Here is a 16,807-nt window from a genome sequence, read left to right as displayed (position 1 = left end):
CACAGTAGTCTTACAGGGCCTGCATGCCAGCCCTAATGCTTCTTGACTGCCTCCAGCCATCCTCAGCTTTGGGAATCAAGCCAAATGTGATGACTGCAACAGTGAAACACGAAGAGTATAGTACAGTTGTGTACACTTACCATAAGTGTAGATGTTCGAGTGTAGTCACTATTGCAGTCCTGGCTACCCTCCCTCCAGGCCCCTGACTTCTCTATACTTCTACCTATTCCTTTTTGTTTGGCCATATCTTATAATTGGTATTTACTTTCTACTGGGGGGTGTTCCACACCATGTAACTGCTTCCTATTGTGGGGGCACCTGACATCTGGGGCAAGAAAAATTGATGTAATGGCATCGGCTGCATGTTTTATACCCTTGACGACCTGATGTCATGGAAGAAGTGACAGCATCCAATGCAGAAATCCCAAGACTCTGCTATTCAGGCAGACTGAGGGCTACCTGCAGGCAGATAACCCAAATGTGATGACTGCAACAGTGAATACACTCGAACATCTACATTTATGTTAAGTGTACACAACTGTACCTTTTGAAGCATCCAGTTCTCAGTGGTAGAGAAGGCAGTTTGAGTGATTGTTTGGAGCTCACTGAGGTTAGAGGTGGAGCAGACTAAAGTTGAGTCGTCTGCATATTGTACGATTTTAGTGTTGGGTATAGCTGTGTGGAAGTCATTGATGAATATGTTAAACAGCACTGGACCGAGTATGGATCCCTGGGGTACTCCAGTAGGGGTAGGAAGGAAGGTTGAGGTGCCCTTTTCCCCATTTCACAGCTTGAAATCTCTCATAGAGGCAGCTTGAAAACCAGAATAAGGTATTCTGAGAGAGATTAAGGTTAGAAAAAAGAAGTTATGTCTTACCATAACGTTCCATCTGAGTTGTTGATCTTCTTCCAGTCATCACTGATGGGTTCAGTTCTGAGCCCTCGGAACCGAGGCGGCCTTATACCAAGCTTGCATGCACCAAAAACTCTCGAGCTAAGCTGCTACCCACAATGCCCTTTACTCAGTTATTCAGATTGAGTTTGCATGCAACATATAGAAGAAGAAATAAGTCAGAGGCCATCTCTGCGCAAAAACCCTAATACTCCACAAAGGCCCAGAAGATCCGCCAAGTACCTTTGGAGGGGGTCGGTGGGAGGGTGTGATGACTGTAAGAAGATCAACAACTCAGATGGAACATTATGGTAAGACATAACTTCTTTATCTGAAGTTGTTAATCTTCTTCCTATTCATCACTGATGGGACCGAGTCCCCAGCTACTTGGAAAATCTGGGTGGCCCTTATGGAAGAACACTCCTGAGAACCACTGAACCAAAGGCCGCTCTTCCCCTGGAGATCAGATCCAATTTGTAATGCATGATAAAGGTGTGGGGCTTAGCCCAAATGGCAGCTGCACAAATGTCACCCATGGAAGCCCTAGAGTGGAAGGCAACAGATGCTGCAATAGTTGAGTGAGCTTTGATTTGGCCAGGCTTAGATCCCTCTGTAAGTGAATATGTGAAGGCAATGCAATCCCTGAGCCATTTAGACAAAGTAACTTTTGATACTGTGCCTCCCATTCTAGGACCCGCAAAGGAGATGAAAAGCTGGTCCGACTTGCAAAAGGATTTAGTTCTGTCTATATAGAAACGTAATTGTCTATGAACATCCAAGAAATGTAGGCAGTATTCTCCCTCAATGGACTGGTTAATTGAAAAGTCAGAAACCACTTTGGGGAGAAAGGCTGGGTTAGTACGAAGTGATACTCTGTCCTCATGAATGTTTAGATAAGGGCTCTTGATACATAATGCTTGTAATTCAGAAATTCTTCTGGCTGAAGTTATAGCCACCAGAAGTAAGGATTTCCATGACAGGAATTTTAGATCACATGTCACAGACAGCTCAAAAGGGGGCAGAGAAAGAGACTGCAGAAACCAGGACAGATTCCATGCCTCCACCGGCTGTCTGATGGGAGGCCTGTTGTGGAAAATACCCTTGAGGGAGGTCTTGCAAAGGCGAGAGGAAATAAGCGGGACTCCATCTGACCTGTTATGGAAGTTGGAAACAGCTGCTAGATGGACTCAAATGGTGGAAGCTGAGGCCCCATTGTCGAACAGTTCAGCCAGATAATAAAGAATAATGGCTACAGGGACTGAGAATGGGTCTAGCTTCTGATTACGTGACCAAATAGAGAATCTTTTCCATTTGTCCCTGTAAAGTTTTCTGGTGGATGGTTTATGAGAGGCCAAGATGATATCACGTACTGCTGAAGAGAGGGTTTCCTGCCTGGCAACTAACAGAAGTGGAGAAACCAAGCTGTCAGCTTGAGAGTGGACAGATTTGGGGCAGTCAGCCCTTGTGGTTGAGATATGAGGTCCAGACGAGTGTCTAGGACCCAAGGAAGTTGTAACAGATGAGGTCAAAGGAAGGGAAACCACACTTGACGATGCCAGAACGGGGCAATGAGGATCACTTTGCTTCTCAACCGAATAGCTTTCCTTACAACAAGGGGAATCAGAGGAATCGGAGGATAAGCATAAAGGAGACCCGTGGGCCAACCGTGGATCAAGGCATCTCTTGGTGACTCCCCAAGAGGGGGAAAGAGGGCAAAGCAGCTGCTGCATTTTGTGTTTGAGGGGGAGGCGAAAAGGTAGCAGCATGGCTGGCCTCAACGACTGAAAATTTCCACCACAACACTTGGGTTGAGCGACCACTCATGAGGATGGAGAATGCATCTGCTCAGCCTGTCCACAATCACGTTGGAGCTCCCCGGGATATGCGTTGCAATCAGAAAGCGGTTAGAAGCTATCGCCCACTGCCAGATTCTCATGGCTTCGTGACATAGGGGGTAGGATTTGGTCCCTCCCTGTTTATGTACCAGACCACAGACATGTTGTCCGACTGGACAGCAATCGTTCCTGATGGAAGGAGTGGATGAAAAGCTTGCAACACCAATTGCACCGCTCTTAACTCCAGGACAATGATATGCAAGTTGACCTCTACATCAGACCACGTGCCTTGGACTGACTTTTCCTGGAAGTGGCCCCACCCCACCCCATCCGTGGTCACCGTGGCGCTGGGTTGGGGAGACTGGAAGGGGTGACATCAAAGATTTACATCTGTACTCATCCACCAGAGGAGATCTAGTTTGCAAGTGTTGGTGATGAGAATCTGTGAGCTTAGGGGGTGAAGATTGGGTATCCACTGGGCCTGAAGGAACCATTGTAGTAATCTCATGTGTAGTCTGGCTATGGATAGCTGCAGCCATAGATCCCAAGGCTTGAAGAACTTCCCTTGCAGACACCTTTCTTCGACAGAGTATCACTTGAACTTGTGCCCTTAGTCTCTGAAGCCTGTGGAGAGGAAGTGAGATCAGGCTTGACTGTGTGTTGAATATTGCCCCTATGAATTCCAGTTGTTGTGAGGGTTAAAGTTTGGATTTCTCCCAATGTATGGTGATGCCTAGTAGTGACTCCGCTAGAACCAGGGTGTAGCTGAGGGCCTTGACCAGAAGACACTTGATGGGAGTGGAGAGGAGCCAATCGTCAAGGTACGGAAACACCTGGAATCCCTAAAGTCTCATATGAGCTGTTACCACTGCAAGGCATTTCGTGAACACTTTGGGGGCCGTCAAGAGACCGAAAGGCAGGGCTCTGAATTGGTAGTGATTGGCTCCCAACCGGAAGCGAAGGAGACTCCTGGAGTGCTTGTCCATCTTGATATGGTAACACGCATCCCGGAGATCTAATGAGCACATCCACACACCCTCCCGCAGAAAGGGGAAGATGGTTTGAATCGTGATCATGCGGAATCTGGTCTGAACTACCGATTTGTTTAGTTGGCTGAGATCCAGAATGGGCCTCTAGTCCCCTGTTTTCTTTGGCACCAAAAAGAACCTTGAGTAGAACCTTGATCTGCACTGATCTGGGGGGACCTGTTGGATGGCTCGTTTTTGACATAGCTTTCGTATTTCGGAAGCTGCCTCCTCCCTTTGACTGGGTGGAACATGGGGAAGGGATTTTGAAGGTCTTGGATAAGCTATTAGGGGAATATGGTAGCCTCTGGTAATGATTCTCTGCACCCACTGATCGTTTGAAATGGAGAGCCAGGCAGCTTGGTGCAGAGAAAAACGCGCCCGACTGCTTCCAGAGGAAAGCAATCGGGCAGCGCCTCAGGAGCGCTGATATGGTCTACCCTAGAAGGAATCTCTGGAGCCCTGGTTCCAGGGACCCCCTCTTCCCCAAAAGAGATGTCTTCCATTACTGGAACCCCCTCTGCCTTTGGAGGAGTCCTCACCACATGCGTCTCGGAAAGGACCTTGAGACTTCTTGTGTCACATCTTCCCGCTCCTCTAATTCCTGAAGAAGGAACGCTGAGGTTTGGAAAAGCATAGGCCAATGGCAGACAAGGTTTTTCTGTCTTGCTCGCACCTGGCTAATGTATCCTTGACCTTAGCACCGAACAGAGCTGATGGCTTGATAGTGGCATTTAGAAAGGAAGACTTGAAGGAGTTCACGAGGTCACAAATGCGTATCCATGCGTGGCGTCTCATGACTACGCCTGCACCCGCAGCTTTAGCTGCTCCTTTGGTTGCGTGCGACAGCAACCTCTTGGATGAATTGGATACTGACCCTAGGGTGGCAAGTTGGGAAGCAACTTTATCTCGTGCTCCATCCGATACTTGGCCCGCGACAGTTCCGGAGAGTTCGGAGATAAGATCTCTCTGGAGCCTCGTAAAATGTGCCAAAAAGTTCAGAGACCTAACAGCAAAGGTCGCTGATGCAAAAACTCGCTTCCCTAACCTGTCCACTGCCCAGGACTCTCTGTTTGGCGGGTGAACAGCAGGACTCTCTTCAGCAAGGTCCTTTTTCATGGCTGCCGCCACCACCATAGCGTCCACTGGCAAACCTCTAGACCAATGGGGTTGATCCTCTGGAGGGGAGAGTACCTTGTCTGATCTCCTGGGGATGGCCTCGACTAGTCCAGGTTCCTCCATGCCCGTTGCACGATAAGCTTAACCAACTCATCAGCAGGGGAGGGTCACCCAAGAAGTAGAGGGCTGAGAGCAAAAGGACTGCAGGAATATGGATTCCTCCGAGGAAGGGTTGGAGGGCTTCCAGTCACCCCTCTGTTTCAAGATTTCCATGATGTCTCCCCATCATCGTAGTTCGTATCTTCCGTGAGGGACTCATCTGGGGACTCCATGTGTTTCCTCTTACACACCTGTTTCCGAGGGGGTTCTTCGGTGGGAGCATCCGAAGAAGACTCAGAAAGGGAAATACACGGGGTAGGGGTTTCCTGGGCCTTGTGCTCTCAGAGTCCTGGGGGGCTGGCCTTTGACATCTGCAGCTCAGAAGGAACTGGGGGATAACCAACGTAGGAGGATTGCTAGAAGCAAGCACCCTCTCCATCACCCAGAATGCAGGCCTGCCCGAAGAGGAGTGGGAGGGAGCCTGGAACCGATTTAGTCAAAATTGGAATTGGAACCGGAGTCACACCCCCCCCGCTCCAGACGGTCCGCCCCCGGGGACGGAGCCTCAAGCAAACTCGTAGTAGTAGTCACCCTCAGATCCGAAGTCAGGACCGACAATACCGTCGAGACTGATTCCGGCCGTTCAACCCCCCCAAGCATGAGATTGAGGAAGGGTGGGTTCCGACGGAACCGACACCCAAAGGGGTCTCGGCCTCAGACACTGTCACTGTCGGCACCGAGGAAGGGGATCCTCTAGAAAACATTGGATAAATGAGCCTTGGAACAGAGGGATCCAAGGGAGGAGAGTAAGTAGGGGTCACTAGAGTAATAGACTCAAAGCCTGGAGTGGGTTAGGATCTAGGCGGATTTGAAATTCCCCTGGCGGTCAGCAGCTGGTCAAAAAGGCGCACCACATCCAATTCCTGAAAGGCTCCTGGTAGATCTCACTGATGCCCCTAAGGGGGAATCAGGCCGGTCGAAAAACGGGCTGCAGGCTTATCCGGCAAACAGGTCCACAATCGATAAGTATCAGGTCCGTGGTGTATCACAGAATGGCACAGATGATTCCAATTTAGAAACCGGCAACAACGGTATGGTTGGAGGCAAGAACGGGCTCAGAGCCTAGGTCACAACAGGGGTGGATGGTATAAACGGCTGCAAAGTTGTTGTCGGAACCGGTATTGGAGCAGAAATGGGTGATGTCGGTGCCGAGACAGAAACAGACAAGCTGATCAGAACCAAGGCAGTAGACGGCACCGTAGTTGTCGGTGCCAAGGTAGGCGCTGACAAGGCAACCTCGGTAAGCTTCACTGGAGCGAGCTCGGAACCGATGTAGTAGTCGGGACCGAGGAGGCAGATCGGTGCTCTGAAGAGGACTTTTGGGACTTGTGTTTATGGCTTTTACCTATGTCACCGGCCGGTGAAGAGGGGTCTGAGCGAGGACGTTTCTTGTCCACAGAAGGAGGGGATGAGACCTCCATCACAGAAATAGCCTCCAAAAAAAGCGAAGCAAGCAGGCCCTTCAAAATCAGTTTATTCCGACATTCATTCAGGGTCCGCTGACTGAAGCTAGCACAAATATCACACGGGGGGTTCACCGACAAATGCAGAACCCCCAAACAGTACACACACTCTTCATGGAGGTCACTCTTCGGAAGTTTACCACTGCAAGAAGAGCAGTGTTTAAACCCCATAGTTCCCTTCTTTTCAGATACAACAGAACACACTTTCACACAAAAGGGAAAGAGTGAGGAAAGTGGAGGAAATTAAGATGTAAAGAGAGAGAGAGGAAATACCAACAATGGTAATAAGATACCACAAGGGTAGAAAGTTAGAAAATACCAACAATGGTATGAAAGAGATACCTGTGGGTAGAGCTGAAACAATAGAGATATCAAAGAACAGACTATAAACAAGAAAAAAATTTACAAAAACTTATAAATGTATAAGATAAATCACTTAGCTGGAGAGCTCGGTGAAACGCTGCTGTATGGCTGTGCGGCAAACGAGATCTGAGGTAATTGAGTAAAGGGCATTGTGGGTAGCAGCTTAGCTCGAGAGTTTTTGGTGCACGCAAGCTTGGTATAAGGCCGATTCGGTTCCGAGGGCTCACAACCGAAACCATCAGTGATGAATAGGAAGAAGATTAACAACTTCAGATGATGGCTCAGAAGATGGGTGTGGGAGATAGTATCGTATGCCTTCAAGAGATCTAGTAGAACTGTTGATACTAGTTTTCCAGAATCACGGGCATGGTTTACTATATCTACGAAAGACAGGGCAGTAATTGTGCTATGGCCAGGTCGGAAACCATGTTGGGTTGGAGTGATTAGTTGGTGTTTGGTTAGGAAAGGCATAAGTTGAAGGTGGATGCATTTTTCCAGAAGTTTTGAGACTGGGGAGAGAATAGATATGGGGTGGTAGTTACAGATACTATTGTTTTTGCCTCCTTTGTGGAGAGGTAGAATAAAGGTTGCACAGCACAGTTTGGGCACATAGGATTCCTGTACGGATCTATTGATCAGGATGCTGATGGGGAGAGAGATTCCATCTGTGGCGATTTTTAGGAAGAGAGATGGGATATTGTCAGGGGCCCTGGAGCATGGTTTTAGTTTAGTGAGCAATGTTTTTATATGGAAGGTTGAGATGGGTTTAAGTTCAAATAAGGGAGGAGGATTGGGGGTAGTGGGTAGTGTAGGGGCTGGGGAAGATAGGATGATTTGAGGGGAAGGGTTGTTGTTTGGGAAGGTCTTGGTCAGTTCTGCTATGGAGTTGGTAAAGAAGGAGTTGAATAGAAAGGCTATTTCTGGATCAGATATACTGGTGTCAGGGCAGGGATTGTTTTTGGTACCTGGGTTGAGAAGTGAGTTAATGGAATTCCAGAATTGTTTAGGGTTTCTGGAGTGGTTAGACTGAAGTATAATACAGTAAGATTTTTTTTGTCTCTGATAATTTGTTTTTTAACGAGGTTGCAGAGTTGTTTATATGTAAGAAGAGTTTCTGGCTGCTTGTTTTTATGGTATAGTTTCCAGTATTTCTCTCCTTGTTGCATGAGTCTTTTGGTATCTTTGGTTAATTAGCTGTGGGGCGATATTGGTTTTCATTCTTTTTGTTCTTGGTGGAGCTAGGGAGTTGAGGGTATTTAAGAAGGTTGAGTTAAAAAATTATATGGCATTGTCTAGAGGAAGTTTTCCAGTTTGTTTGTTTTAGGGCGTTAGATAAAGTTGTGGGGTTGAAGTTTGTAAGGTTACGTGTTTGAACAATTGATGTAGGTGAGGAAAGGAATGGGTTGCACGGTGGATGAAAGCTGGCAGGTGGTCCCCTATACAGTTAGGTAGGATGCCTGAGTTTGATATTTTATTTGGATGGGTGACTAGGATCCAGTATAGAGAGGGACTTGGGGGTTTGTTTTATTGGGTCTTGTAATGGAGTTGGTTAGTTGGGTAAAGTTGAATAGATTGATGGATATGGTGGGATTAGAGTTATTAATTTTATTCCAATATATGTTTACATCGCCTAGTATGAAGGTCTCTAGCTTAATATTGGCTGAGGCCCACAGGAGAATTTCTTCAAGTGTCGTGGTATTGTTTCCAGGGGGGATGTAAAGGCTTATGATACAAATGCTTTTGTGGTTATTCATTTTTAGTAAGCCTGCTATTAGTTCTGCATTATTGAACTGAGGAATAGGATTAGGGTAGGGAGTAATAGAAAGTAGGTTAGAGTAGATTAAGGCTACCCTCCACCTTTTCTATTTAAGTGGTCATGCCTGAGGGCTTGGAATCCAGGGGGTAGGATTTAAGAATCAGAGATGTAGGGTTTTAGCCATGTTTCTGAAATGGCTACAATGTCAGGTAGGTTGTGGTTTGGCCAGGCATGAAAGTGGGCTATTTTATTTTTTAGACACTGGGCATTGATGGTGAATAATTTGAGTTATTTATGGTCAGTCATATTGTTTATGAGTGGTTGATTGAGATTAGAGGAATTATTGGGTCCAGTGTTGGGATGTATATCCCCTGCTAAGCAGAAGTAGTCAAAGAAAGATGCTAGTAGCAGGTACAATTTGGTCTTTAATTATTGTGGAGAGTGAAATATTAGTTTAGGTATATGATGTTTTATAGAGGGGGATAACATTTTTACTCTGAAGTAGTGCAGTGGGTTGGGCTGCACTAAGGAGGCAGATATGGTGTGGAAGTGTGTTTTTGTAGGATGAGGATCGAGGTAGGGAATGGGGGTGTAGGACAGGAAGGAGGGGGGATTTGTTATAGGAGTAGGAGGTAGCAAAATATAATGGGAGTAAGAATAATAGGCTACACTAGATGACAAAATATCTGGGGACAGAGTATAAAGCCTGGCAAGGAGTCTCTTACCCCAGATCTCTCCTGTACCCAAAGTGTTTGATTCTCCCATAAGTGAACGAGGTACTAGAACAGCACCAAAGGATGTGTCTAACCCCCCGTAACACAGAGGGCTGCGGGCTCACAGCAGAGGGTAACAAGAAAAAAGGTAAGAGGTCTTCAGGTCAGTTAAGGAACTTGAGATTTACAAACCATAGGCTGTGGCAAGTTTTTGTTGTTTTTTCTTTTTTTTTTTCTTTCTTTCTTTTTAGGTGTAATTGGATTTGATGGAGGGTAGCTGTATCAAGTTCCATGAAGTCAAGGTGAAAAAACACCTGCCACAATAATATACTGGCACTCTTAAGGGCTGACTAAGGAAACAATAATAGAAAATATAAACTACGTTCCCACACAGCAAGGAAAAATAAACTCCAAAAAAAATCAGAAACAGCTTACACTGTACTAAGACTTTTTCTACTGTCTGTGCAGTGTAGTTAACAGCAGATACAGTCATAATACTAAATAAAATTCACTTGACCAAACAGCGACAAAAATAATCAAATATAAGCCCTTAAATCAAACAGAAATATTTTAAAACAGCATAAATAAGCATCAACTTGGAAATTCCTTTGTCAGAAATTAAAAAAAAATTCTCCACAGAAAATGCAGATGAAGTAATCTGAGGTAAGGTCACAATTTAAAGACAAAAACAGTTACAACAGTATATTACAAAAATTAAGACAAAAGTGAAAAAATGCAATATTTTTACTGTCAGAACTTCAAAATGAAGCAAATGAACCACAGAAACAGCAGGTCACTTGTCAAGAGACATTCTCTAGTGTTCATCTGACAGCACAGAATCTTCAGTTTCCCAGTACAATAGAACACTTTTAAAAAAGCCCCATAACTGCTTAAAAGCAGTATTAATCATACAAACAATACAGCAGTAAGCTACAATTCCAAGAGAAATTAGCTGCTATAAACAGCAAGTATATTAAAATAAAACATTAACACACATTTTTATTTACTGGCTTATTTATTTTAAAGAAAACAAAAGTATGTAAAAGGAAACGAGGAGGAAGGAACGTTTCCAAAGAGATCTTATGTGACTCTGGAAGCTGTAATCCACCAATGCAGGCTGCTGAGGGCATTCAACTGTGCAAGTCCTTCAGCAGGCACTACGGACTGAATAACTGGCTCTCTATGACAGGGTTAGGCTTCTCCTGACAAGAAAGGCTTGCCAATCTCCTATTACAGATTCTGCTCTCTCGAAAACTGTCAGTGTCAGGTTTCTACAGGCAAAGAACGTATATGCACTGAGGCAGTGTGACTGATTAATAGACATTAGCAACATTTCCACGTTTTTGTAAATATATCTATAACTGAGCAAATCAATGACATGCAGGGCATCATCAGAAAGTAGATAAATGGGTGAACAGCTTAGCTGCTGATAATGTTGGTCAGATTCTAGGAGCTTCAGAGTAGTAATGCAGAGAGTCACAGCACCCTGCAATGATCTAAATTAATGCCATTATCTACTTCTGGTATAAGGTAAAGGAGGACAATTCTGCAGCATGGTTTCCGAAGTTTCCTCAACAAGCCTGCCTTCACAGTGTCACATGTGCAAAGGCCAAATGCTGCAAGCAAGTTTAAATTCTGCAGTAAATGACCTCATACTAAAGGGGTGGCATGCTGTCAGGCTGTGCTACAAGAGAGTAGATCAACATTTTAAGAAAATGTGTTTGGGCTTACCCACTCGGTACTAACTCACATATGAACACTACCACACATGTATGCAGGCTTCTCTGGTTCTGGTGAATGGTAACAGCAGTCTTGGTGCAGTTTCACTTGTACTGGGAAATGGTACTAAAGACATTCTTATCAGCCTCCAGATATTACCCAGAGTATCATATCCTACATACAGGTGGAGCTGCTGCAATGATGCACAAGTCTATCAACTTCAATTGGCTACTCTGTTTCTTAAAGTTTTATACTAGCATTTAAAGACAATGTATACATTCCAAATCCCATGATTCTGTCAGCCTGAACTCTATTTTTGAATCAGGTATGGTGTTCTAATATTCATCATTTGCCTGCAGAACTTGCGGTGTCCTGGTGCTCTTTGTTTTAGAACCAGGAGTTGTGCAAATGCTTAGGGTAGCATGCTACCCCAAGCACTCTGTTGGAATCTGGCAGAAAGGTAGTACAATACAACAGCTGGATATATACATTCCTGTTGCAATGCAATAAAAATATAACATCTGTACATTCAAAGTAAAATACAAAACTGGGATTAAGTACCGAACTGACTGCCACTATAACATTCCCCTTAATAACTGCAGTTTTAACTTTTTCCAGTAGCACTTTCTTCTTGTGATATGCTATAATTTCTTTACGGCACAGACTGCAAATTTTATTTTCAAAAAGAAAGCTCAGAATTCAGCACTTCTAGAGTAATGGCCCTGAAAATTTAATATTCAGACCTGTTCTACTGGCAAATCAATTTTGCCAGAAACTAGAATCATTGTTTCACTGAACTGCATCCAGTGGTGCCATCTTCTTAAGGAGGTCAGAGAAGCAATACTGCAAATTTCCATGAAGCTGGAGATTTTAGTTTCCAAAGTCAAGACTGTGCTATGAGTTATTCTTGACTTACAGTGATCAAGCAATGCATTAAGAAATAATTCACAACGGAATCTAAATGTTAAAAACTATACAATGCAGAAATATATACCAGCTTTGAATATAGTGATGGTGAGATGGTGTCTGGACTGTGAGGACAGGGGTGGCTCAAATATCAACTGTTCAAGTAACTTCCTAACATAAAAGCTCAGTAATATTTCTTCACCCTTCCATGTTAGACAAAATACCAAACTGTGAATACTACGTATGCTATAACAGGGTGGAGAATCCCTGAAATATATGAAGAAAACTGCTTCAGGAACTCTCACAGTTTTAGGAATACAGACTAATAAACTCCACATTTCTTAGAGAATGTACTCAAGAGGACTCTACCATGGATTTTTCCTTTGGGAGCATAAGAACAAGTGCAGCTCACTGTCCCAATTTGAAACATTTTGCTTCTTTTCAGAAAGTCTGATGTTTCAGCCTGCAAAACACAACAAAATGTGTTCAGACCTTTTCGGCTCTTCAGTCCTGGAAATTTAGGCAAAGAACCATTTTTTAGGATCCATGCAATGCAGGCTCATTTCTCCCAGACTGTGAGATAAAGGTTAATAACTAAATCTTAATTTATATAATATCTGCATAACATTTAGCATGCAGAAAATATTTATTGATAATGTTATGTCTTAGTAAAAACAATGTAAAGTTCTGAACACATAAATGCCTGCGTCTAGGAAACCATCTCAGTAGAAGTGACATATTCTATTTCCAAGAGAGGAAGTTTAACAGAATTGAAAAAGTCAACTTGCAGAGATATTCTGTAAGCTTTTCTGAAATATAATTTAAGTTCACGTTAGGAAGAACTGGTTACTTATGAAGGGCTATTACAGTGAATCCCTCTTCAAAAAAATCTGCAACACACTCAAGGATGGTTTCTAGGCAAAACAAGGTCATAAAACCATGCAGCAAATCTTTGAAGATTTTTTTTTTGAGAGAATAAGACAAAAAATCAGCTCAGGAAATAAGAAAGATAATCCAAAATACTCAGAAAATGAATCATGAGGCATGACAAAACGTTTTGGTGAACCAATGAGAAAACGTTCCCACCTTGAAAGATAAGGTATTTCTGTGTTATTTTTATCTTCTTGTTAAATATGAACCATTCTCACAAGGAACTGCTGAATTTTAGGAGTCAAAATCCCTGTTCAGAAAGAAAACAAGAAAATCTACTATGCATCCTTCACATGTATTTTATTTAGTCACTTCCCTTGAACCAACATGAGTTAATTGGTTTCTGCTATGCATTCTCATGACTGACTGATTTGTTTTTCTTTTCTGGCTCTGAGATATTTGTTGACACTGAAAAATCTAAAATAGGCCATAACATACCCTACTTGGTTAACCGAGAGAACATGAAATAGAAATCTGACACTCTGTGGACAGAAGGCACCATATCTATGACCCTTCCTCGTTAAGTCGTGGACAGAATGGGAAGCAACCCCCCCCAACAAAAAAAATGCTTTTGACATTAGCTTCTGATGAGGGAAGAGATTCAAGCCCTGCCCTGTATCCTGACTGCAAATTAAGATTTCTTTCCTTTTTTTTAACAAGTTCAGACACTGCCTCCAAATGAGAAGATTCTTGTAATCGTGGGGGTAGAAATAAAGGTGACACAAGGAATGGCAGATGCAATCCCTTTGTGCCGCAAATAACTACACAGAATCTATCAAAAGAACTTTGTTTGTGGAAAGGTGTACTATACTTAAAGGCTGTCTTTTCCACAGCTCTTTAACCTCTGAAAAGGCCTCTACTTTTGAAAGAAGACATAGCTCTAATAGACTAAATCCTCTTTCAAAAGAAAGGAAACATCTTATATTCTCTAAAAATAAATGTGCTGATATTTACATAGATTAAACCAGTTTTCCTTTTGTTTTACTTTTATTTTCCATTTCTTGCATCAAACATGCAGATTCACTACCAAACAGTACATAAACTGAAAGCGGGAGTGTTGTAATCTTAACAGATAACATTTTCCATATAAAGCTTCTGTTTTGATAATGCTTGCATTCTAGCCTGTACAGAAAGGGACAGCATTCCAAAAGACTCAAAGTAATAAAGTATCAGGCCTCTGTTATCCTACAATGTCTCCTTAAAAGTGTAAACTACTACTATCTTTGGTATGATGTCATACTGAAGGTGAAGTTTACCCACCTAACACAGGATGCTACTCTGAGACTGCTGCTCTGTACCATGAATGTTACAATGAAAACAGGTAACAAGATTCACAAATTTTCTGTACAAATAAATCCCATTACCTACTCCTGGCATAAGTGGAAGACAGCTGATCCCGTGGGCACAGCTCCTGATGATCCATGAAATTTGCGTGACCACACAGCACAGTTAACACATACTGTAACAGGCTGTTCTGTTCTGAGATAGGGAAGCCAGAACTCCATATTTACCCATAAATTTAAAATGTAAGTAAGAAAACCTTATCTTTGGTCCCTTCAGCTGATATCACGTCAAGTGGATCTATTCCTTACCTAATTCCTTCAATTCCTTATTCACATGCTTTTGTGGATGCTCTACCTGATAGCCCCGTCTCCTGCCCCCACAAACAAACAAACACACATACACTCAGAATTCAACGTACAGTGACAACATTGAGAGAAGAGGATTATGTGCAGCCCCCCAAAAAATAATAATCTACAGAGGACTTCTATCTGCACCACAGTCACCGCTACCATCTTTTAACCATCCACTAGGGGCTGCCAAGAAGTGCAGAAACACTCATCCACAGAATAAAGCTGGCCAACCTTGTCTAAAAATCTTTTACATGCACCGTCCCTTTCACTGGCTGGCCCTCTGACATCCAGAAAACGCATGCTGATCAGTTGTGCTGTAGAAGAAGAGAGGTCTCCCTCAGTGATGTCAGTTTAGTACAATCCTCATTTTGCTGAGAGATTTTCTGTGTGTGTGTTTGGGGAGAAGGGGAGTTCTGCATGCATGCTCTAATTCTAAAATGTCGAGCACCTCTCCAGACTCCTGTTTAAATGATTCAGGTGCCACAGTAGCAGAAACAGGTTTAAATATAAAGTTTGTCATTTTATCAGCCTTGTCTACTTGTAATGAGGCCAAGTCTCAATATACACTCACTTTTCCTTAATACAGTTGCTTAACCCCACATAACAAAATGTTACAATGTTTATATTGCCTGTATGCTTTACCACATGCCATGTCACTGAATTAGATCTAAAGGTATTGAAAATATGAACAACCTTTAAAAACATGGTTTCTTAAGATGTTTTCATACAGCAAGAAAATTGCTTACCCTAGATCGTCATGAAATATGTTGCTACTTGTTAAACTTCCTAAAGACAGGCTGGTTCCAGCATGCTCCTGCTGTTGTGAGGTTACTACACTCACATCACCTCCTGCCACAACCTTAGGAAAAAAGAATGAAGTAATTAGAAAAATAAAGCACAGTGCATATAATTTAAAATACAAGCATTACACAGTGTTAAAGAGACTTGCTGTGAACCTTTCAGGTCAATGGTTATTCATTATAATGGGGTTAGTTGAATATTAGTTACATTTACACTATTTGTAACTAAAAAAAGACATTAGCAGTGGTTTTGATCCTGCAGACAGTAATCCCCTTTCACCCACTTGTGCTAACTTTTGAAAAAAGCTTCCAAGTCTGATAGAAGGTGTTTATTATCAGTCACCCAAAAAGATTCTACAATTTCAGTAAGAAAGATATTTTATCAGATTTTAGAAATGATGGGGTGATCTATATTGTGAAGGTGGATAATTACAAAAGCCAAATTTAATGAGTTAACTAGGACTGATACTGAATGGGCTTACAGACTCATTGACGTTAGCACTGAATAACTGTTTGTTACTGGTTTTATTGGTTCTGACTTTGCTATTTGTCTGTCTCATCTTAACATGAGGGGAGTTTGTATTACCCTGAAAGTCTAAGGGAAATTTCCATCCTGCCACTTAGACCTATAGCTTTAGTGGGTGGATCACAGACTCTCAACCTATGGCCATTTTCATTGAACATAAAGTAAAAAAAAAAAAAAACAAAGTGATACAAAAATTCAAGATCCCATATTAAAGACAGTATTCAACTTGTCAAGGAGTCAATTTGGGTATCTCCTGTATACACCTACCCACTTGTCCAAGCTTGTGGCATTGTCAAGCAGAAATAAAAATATAAAAGCCTGGAAGATGTATAAATTCTATGTCGATCCCATTCTTGTATTTATAAGACAATATAGGCTTTACTCTTAGATGTCTATTGGCTGCAGCCAGTTTGATGGATATCGATTTCCTGAGACAAGTTAGCAATTGTCTCTTATTTACTGACAACCATCTAATTCCTACACAAACTGATACAGTACATTTAAGATGTAGTTATACAATGTCACTGGAGGCAAGGCTCTCTCATACAAATATTTAATACCAAACAGGTTGTCAGAAGTGACCGCACACACACATGCACAAGAACGCACACACACTACACCCACCAAACACAGTATGGACAAGAGACACAGACCCACAAATGCTGAGGCTATTAATTATAATCTTCCTAAACCCCAAAGGCTTCCACATGTTGAACCTACAGTAAGTATTCCCAGCAAACTCAAAAGCATTCTACCAGAACAACACCCACCACAAAGCATACAGCCACTTCTCACAGCATCTCAACTTCTAAACCCATAAAGCAAACTTCCACACAACCCAATATTTCGGTCACAGGAGATTCCATTGTGAGACACACGGATGCCTCATATCCCAGGTAGAGTAAGGAGAAAGTCACAGTTACTTGCCAACTGGGGGCAGGATATGCCAGATCATGCAAGCATGTAC

The 16,807-nt window shown here is 42.9% G+C and overlaps 1 protein-coding gene across 8 annotated transcripts in view; it reads right to left on the bottom strand.

The window, feature by feature from the left end:
- MPDZ (multiple PDZ domain crumbs cell polarity complex component) overlaps positions 1–16,807 on the bottom strand; it is a 3,829,210-nt gene that overhangs the window by 72,512 nt on the left and 3,739,891 nt on the right. For all 8 annotated transcript variants that reach the window (XM_044061234.1, XM_044061239.1, XM_044061240.1 and 5 more), the window contains one exon: positions 15,261–15,373. In XM_044061234.1, the coding sequence (XP_043917169.1) occupies positions 15,261–15,373 (113 nt within the window). The remainder of the gene's footprint in view (positions 1–15,260; positions 15,374–16,807) is intronic.

Source organism: Protopterus annectens, chromosome 2.part0 (genome assembly GCF_019279795.1).
Source record: "Protopterus annectens isolate FY-2018-M chromosome 2.part0, PAN1.0, whole genome shotgun sequence".
Classification (NCBI taxonomy): Eukaryota; Metazoa; Chordata; order Ceratodontiformes; family Protopteridae; genus Protopterus; species Protopterus annectens.
The sequence above is the reverse complement of the archived record's forward strand: the minus strand, read 5'-3'. Positions and strand labels throughout refer to the sequence as shown.